We start from the raw sequence: 6,713 nt of genomic DNA, 5'->3' as shown, positions 1-6,713 counted from the left end.
CCCCTTTACCGCGTTCTTCAGCCGAGCGGGTGAGCACACGGGCTGGAGCTTACCTAGGGCTGGCGAGATGGGCTGCCGCGGAGCTGGTCGCGAACCCCGAAGAGCCGTGCTTGATATATTGCTCCCCTTATCGTTAAATCTCCCGCGAGGAACCGAAACCTCGGGGGGGAATCTCCGCGAGATTCCCAAACCCCGCCGGGGAGTCTGCAAAAGCCAGGAATGAGGAAAAAGGAGAAGCACCCGCTTCTCACAAGCTGCCTCCCCGGCACCCATTACCCATCCCCTGTGCCGCTGGGGGTAGGGGCAGCTAGAGAAAATTGGGTGTCAAGCTAAGCCCAGGAAGAAAGGAGGGGTGGGGGGTAAAGGTGTTTTAAGATAAGGTTTTATTTCTTATTATCCTACTCTGATTTGATTAGGAGTGAATTAATTTCCCCAAGTTAAATCTGTTTTGCTTGTGGTGGCAATTAGAGAGCGAGCTCTCCTGTCCCACGAGCCTTTTGTTATGCTTTCTCTCCCCTGTCCAGCCGAGGAGGGGTCAACCCACCACAGAAGGCTCTGCCCCAGCAGGGACAGCTGCTTCCACACCTCCTGGAGAAACTGAAACAAAACACATCAATGCTTCAATCATCTTAGGTGAGGGGTCTGGCCGCAGGGAAGCAGAGCAGCTTTGGAGGGGAGATGGTAACACTGCTCTCTTATCTCCCAAGCTTTCCACCAGTGCTGGCAAGGGCATCACTCTCTTGGGATGGCAAGGCTGAAAGGAAGGAAAACGCCATCCACTCAGAATGAAGAGACAGATGCAGAAAATCTTAAGGTGAAAGGCTTTGAAAATCTTTGTATTGGATAATCTCTAAAAATATTTAAATAAAATAATTCATTTATGCAAATGCGTTAACACAGGAAGAGCCAAAAATCAAAAACCAAACATCCAGTATGAAGATTTTCTTCACAATAAAGATTCTTCTAGGAAGTATATTACATATGACAAAGAGGGGGAAACAACATCTCAAAATTTATATTCAAGAGCATCACATTTTAGAACAATGTCTTAGCCATTAATAATTTATAAACGATGCACAAAGAAATTAAATACACTAGTCCATAAAGAATAATCTAATTTACAGTTTAAGTGTAAGGCATCACTGTAACATCTCATCACTTTAACCTGCCTCTTTGCACATCCAAGTTGAGTGATCTGTACTTATTCTCCTACCAGAGTAACACAGCGTGCTCGTCCTCAGGGTTAGTTTTTAAGGTTCAACAAATAAGTATTATTAGAAAGTGTCCTATCCTTTGTCACCATAAAAACCAGTGAAAAGCTAGTAGAAATAGGCAAGTTCTATCTGCCCAACCAAGACTGAGAACAGATTAAACTATACCTGGCAAAAAACAGAGCACCTAGCTGCCAGTTATGCCATCCTGTCATTAGTCATTGTGCACAACTGGGACACCACGACTCTAAATCACAGGCTAGAAACAACAGGTTTCCTTCAAACAAAGTACAGAACTTCTGCATGACAAAAAAATTGGGAAAAAATATTAGAACTACCCATCTCCAGAGCTACCATATGCATAAGAACTAATTTTACAGAGCTTGGCTTTATTCAAAACACAGATTTTAATACTGATGACAATAACACCCCTTAGTCTCTTTATGCATCTGGTACAAATCAGAGAAAAACCCTGCCCCAAAACGCTCACTTTCCACCACAAAACATCACTGGAAATCTCATCTTTGCAACGCAGTTACTTGGTGCTGCAGTGAACATGTTAACTCTGTGGACCACAGTCACAAGGACTTGCTAAACATACAGCTAGGTCTCCTGAAAATAAAGTGAAGCTTTATTTAAGATGACAAAGCTCTTTTAACAGTGCAGGGTGCAACTTTTCGGTACGAAGACATTCAGAAGATCTGCTGCTCAAACAGGATCTTTTCAAACCCTGGTGGAGGCGTGTGGTAAAAGTCACTGAACTGACAATCCAGAATGGCACTGTCATCAACTGCAGAAGAGAAACAGAAGGAATCAGAGAAGGAACACTCAGTTTGACCCCCTATTACAGCATCTTACTAGATTACAAAAACCATGAAGAATGTTCTCCAATACATCCATTAGATGTGTAATACAATTAAAAGAAGTCTCTTCAACAAACTTGTTAATGTCCTACACACATACTCAAGGACAGAAAATCATCTCTCTTTTCTGCTGTTTACTTTAGTCAGTAATGGTCCTTGGTGAATTCAACCAGAATTCTACCTCTGATTTCACTGGGAATGTTATTGGGGCTTCAGTCCATTCCCTCCAAATTTTCTACTCTTATTTCTTCAGAAATCTACAAATTAAGGACACTAGCAGATACACACTGCAGGGCTGGCACCTCCTCAGCTGCATACTTTTCTGTCCACTTCCTAATTCTGCTGGAGTGTCAGCTGTCTGCAATTATTTTTTTGGAGGTTTACAAGTTTCAGATGTCTGCAAGGGTTGGTGTTAGAACATGGTGCAAGGAGACCTTCTTTAAATTGGAATTTTTGTGAAAAAAAAAAAAAAGTTTTTTAAAATATCTCTTCCAGTTTTGGACCCCCTGCATAATTTGTGACACAAGTGTTACTACCTTCAATGTAGAATACAAAAAAGAAACTGCTGATGATTTTCAGAGCAAAGCTTTCATGTATTTGAGTATTAGCAAACAGGAATACTCAACCTGTCAGAAAAGCAAGATCTCTTTCAAAGACAACTCCTTCCAAGATGAACCTGGTACACTAGCAACATTAGATTAAAACAGAAAAGCTTCATTTCCATATTTTGGTTTGGAATTTAGGTATCTCAGAGCCAAGGTAGAAATTTTTCCTTCCTGGGTTCAGTTAAAACTCCTACTGGTATATTTGTACAGTTCTGTAGTATTTATGCAGGGTTTGTGTCTCACTGCCACAGAAGTGCCCAAGGTACAGCTGCTGTAGGGTAAAAGCTTTTAAAGCCTGTTTCTCTCTTTTACATTCTCAAGCTTGACACCACATTTCCCCACTGTATGATGTTTCTTTTAAAAAGATTTCTATGGTTCTAGTCTGAATTATGGACAGGGTAAATGCTTAAGAAACTCTCTTCTCTATGGTCAAATCCTTCCACGTGAGCAGAACAGGTTTACATTAAATTAAATAACATTTATAGTTATAGATCTATAGAGATATTTTCAAGTTTATACCAAGTAAGCATCATGGAAAAGCAATCTGCAGGCTTCAACTGCTGTGTGTAGGAGACCTGATATTTACAATGAAATAATGCCCACTTGTGGAAGATGATAACAAGAGCCTGGCAATAAAAGGTCTCTGCTTTCCCCAGGCACACAGAACTTCTTCAGTCAGAGGAAAAAGATGATCTACAGCAGGCTAACATGCCACCAAATGTGTTCTCTGGAAGCAACCTGAATTCTTTGTGCTATGTAGCAACATTTCCAAAACACATGAAGACACAACAATGAGTTCTGCCAGAGCAACTCTTCTCCTGCTGCTCAGGACACTGGTCTCACTGCTCTCTGCCACAGCATCTATCCAATAAATCCATTTCCCCTCCAACAGCTTGGAAAGATAGAATTTGTCAGCCACTTTCATAGACTTCAAAGGCTCTACAACACATCTAGAATATTTTCTTCCTGTTCATGAAGTTCAGTATAACAAGTGTGTTAAGGTGTAAATGGGAAGGCACCAACAGTGAAATGACAAAACTTACCCACATCACGTTGCCAATGGTATCTCAAGAGGAGAATGATTTTGGAAGAGGCTACTACTTAGATGAAGCTCACACAGGAATGACTACTTGGGAACTACAAAACCACTGCCAGGTTCTGGAAGAGTAAATTGTTACACATCTCTTGGCCAAATTCCAGCTCTTGTAATCCATAAATGCTTTGTTGAGCTGCCCGTGCAGGGATTTATTGGACAGGGCACTTGTTTCTTGTTCAAAACTGCTGTGTTGTGTGGATGGTTGCTGGCAAAGCAGCTACCACCATTTCTTCACCAATAGTCTCATTTCAAAACTGGGCAAGCAGCTTTATAGTACCATGTTAAAGTTACAACTTCCATAAGAAAATGCAAACAGCAATTCAGCATCTATTTGTATTTAACACTGAGTGCATCTAGAACCACAGAGGTTGGAAGAGACATCTGAGGTCATCAACTGTCAATCCAACACTGCCATCAACACTAAACCATGTCCTAATTTATGAAGTATGTGAAATTAATAGGCATAAATACCTAGCTTCACAGATGAATCAGATTACTCCACAAGACTGCATTAGTCCAAATTTGTTGGTTCTCATTTTCACTATCTGCTTCACAGGTTTTTTTTTACCTGGTGATTTTTAGGCTGAGTGCAGGAACTCCCCACCTCATTGGATGTGGACATTAAGTAGTCAGTAAGTAGTGCTTTTTTTTCCTAGCTATTAAGCAGCATTAAAAAAAGAGGTGAAAATACACTTTTGTATTTTCCTGGGTTTGTATTTTTATGCAATTTACTGTTGTAGTTGTCAAAAAATAAACGATGGATGTGTGTTATATTTAAGTGAGAAGAAGGGTACAAAGCTCACAAGACACACTTGGTACAAAAACATTGTCCATGCTGTGAAACAGCTTGAAAATCTCTAACTTACCATAGACCACTGGATAGACAGTCCCTCGGATCCCTGAAGCTGGACAATGCACATTCTTCCCATTTAAATATACATTTAATTCTACGTGGTCATATGTAATGCCCTACAGAAAAATCAACAAAAAAAACCATCAACAAGTTCATACTCATAAAATTGCTACTTAATGGAGCTTGCTTAGCCACAGGCAACTTTTAGCAGCATTATACAAACCACAGCATCCTAGAAAACCTCACTTGAAATATTCCTGCAGAGCACTAGAAGTTAATATCTGTATTTTCAAAAGCTCAGGATTCCTTAATGCTCATTCCATTTGGATGCAGCACAGTACCAGGAAGTTTACAGGACAAATGGCTGCAGAGCAGAAAGCAAACACTAATAAGGTAACAAATCACTTCTTTGTCACCATTTGTCTCACTGCTTTGGCATAGTTGAGTGTGACCCTTTGTGATGTCATTCAGTACTTCAGAAATTTATTTTCACAGCAAAATAAAATTAATTGAGATGTAGGAAAAGTGGGGAGTTGGCACTGACACATCAGCTGCTTTTTTGTGATTAGTTCAAGCTGCTCAGACTACGTAGGCTGACCAAGCTGAAACAGTCTACAATCCAATTTCAGAAGAGGATTAAAAGAATAATATACTATCTGAGGGTAAAGGATGGAGGTGTCCACCTTTGCTGTTTGGGGCTTTTAAGATGAAATTTCTAACGATTGCTGCATAGAGGCAAGGTGACCCAGCAAGAAAAAGCAGTGGTGATAAATGGTCTTGATCTCATTGCATTGCTCCTGTGAGTTTTTGAAAGTAAACCTCAACCAGGGCATTGAGAAAATGACAGCAATAAAACACAACCCTTTGAACAAAGTCACTTACAGATGTTTTGAGAAACCTGGGATAGTAAGGTACAAAAAAACCCTGAAGATTCTCCATTTGTCCTCATTCTTAAACATTTTCCTAATGAGCATTAACCCCTTATTACCCTCCACTTATTCTCCTTCCCGACAGAAGTTTGGCTAAAAATCCAATTAATTTATCACCCAGAACCTCTCTCTGCTCAGCTCTGTCCTTCTAATCATTAACCAGGAAGCTCTGAGATCCTGAGTTGAGCTGGGCAGGGTGCATAGCTACCTAACACATTCCAGCACATGAGTTTTTCAGGAAGGTCCCACCTCAAACACCGCAGAATCCCTGTGATGGGATTTATCAGCCAGGCAGACACTGCAACAGAGCACTAGAAGCTACTTTTCAAACACTGGCAAAGTCTGTCCCTCACTCAGAAACATATCCCTGTTGAGAATGAACTCCACTGATACCCAGGCTGCCGCTCTGCTCAAACACAACAGGAGTTTGGAATCAGCACTTTCCAAACCGGGAGATGCAAGCCAAACAATTTGACTGAAACACTCACTCTGACCACAGAGCTGTAAAGAGGAAACCGGGAACAGCTCAGGAAGCACAGAACCTTCAGGAACTCACCACAACGTCGCCCTCCTGAGGCAGGTTGTTGGCCGGCAGTCTGTTTCTCTCCTCGTTGTTGTAATAGAGAGCTCCGTCGTTTCTTAAGACCAGGCTATGAGCATCTTGCCCGAGGGGAATTTGGTTTAAATTTGCATTCGGGGTTGCGACCCCAATGCCCCAGATCCCTAAAGAATGACATGAACGTGTTAATTAAAAAATACAAACAACATTATTTTGAAGAGTAACTGAAGTAGGACAGCATGAAGAATGTGTTTCTAGTGAGTGCCAGGGCAGCCCTACCAGTAAATATCTCTTGGAAACACCAGGACTGCTGTGGGATAGCCCTGGCAGGCAGATAAACACCAGCCAGCCATGCACTCACTGCCCCCCACAGCCCCCAGCAGGATGGGGGAGGAGGAAAGAAAGAGGAAAACCAAGAAAACTTGTGAGTCAAGATAAAAATGGTTTAATAAGCAAAGGAGGAGCAGCAAGAGAAGAGAGAGAAGCAGCAAGAGAAGAGAGAGAAGCAGCAAGAGAAGAGAGAGAAGCAGCAAGAGAAGCAACCAAAGTGATGCAATGGCAATCACTCACCACCTCCCATGGGTACAGCCATGCCCA

The 6,713-nt window shown here is 41.6% G+C and overlaps 1 protein-coding gene across 1 annotated transcript; it reads right to left on the bottom strand.

Annotated features, from left to right (window-relative positions):
- Nucleotides 1-1,903: 1,903 nt before the first annotated feature.
- On the bottom strand, nt 1,904-6,280 carry SPRYD7 (SPRY domain containing 7; the record flags this gene model as incomplete). Its single annotated transcript, XM_008948742.1, has 3 exons — nt 1,904-2,001; nt 4,642-4,744; nt 6,114-6,280. Coding segments are annotated over 3 exons (368 nt in total), but the record flags the coding sequence as incomplete, so codon positions are not given.
- Between the last annotated feature and the right edge of the window lie 433 nt (nt 6,281-6,713).

This window comes from Merops nubicus, unplaced genomic scaffold, assembly GCF_000691845.1.
Source record: "Merops nubicus isolate BGI_N331 unplaced genomic scaffold, ASM69184v1 scaffold30461, whole genome shotgun sequence".
In the NCBI taxonomy this organism is placed as follows: domain Eukaryota; kingdom Metazoa; phylum Chordata; class Aves; order Coraciiformes; family Meropidae; genus Merops; species Merops nubicus.
The sequence above is the reverse complement of the archived record's forward strand: the minus strand, read 5'-3'. Positions and strand labels throughout refer to the sequence as shown.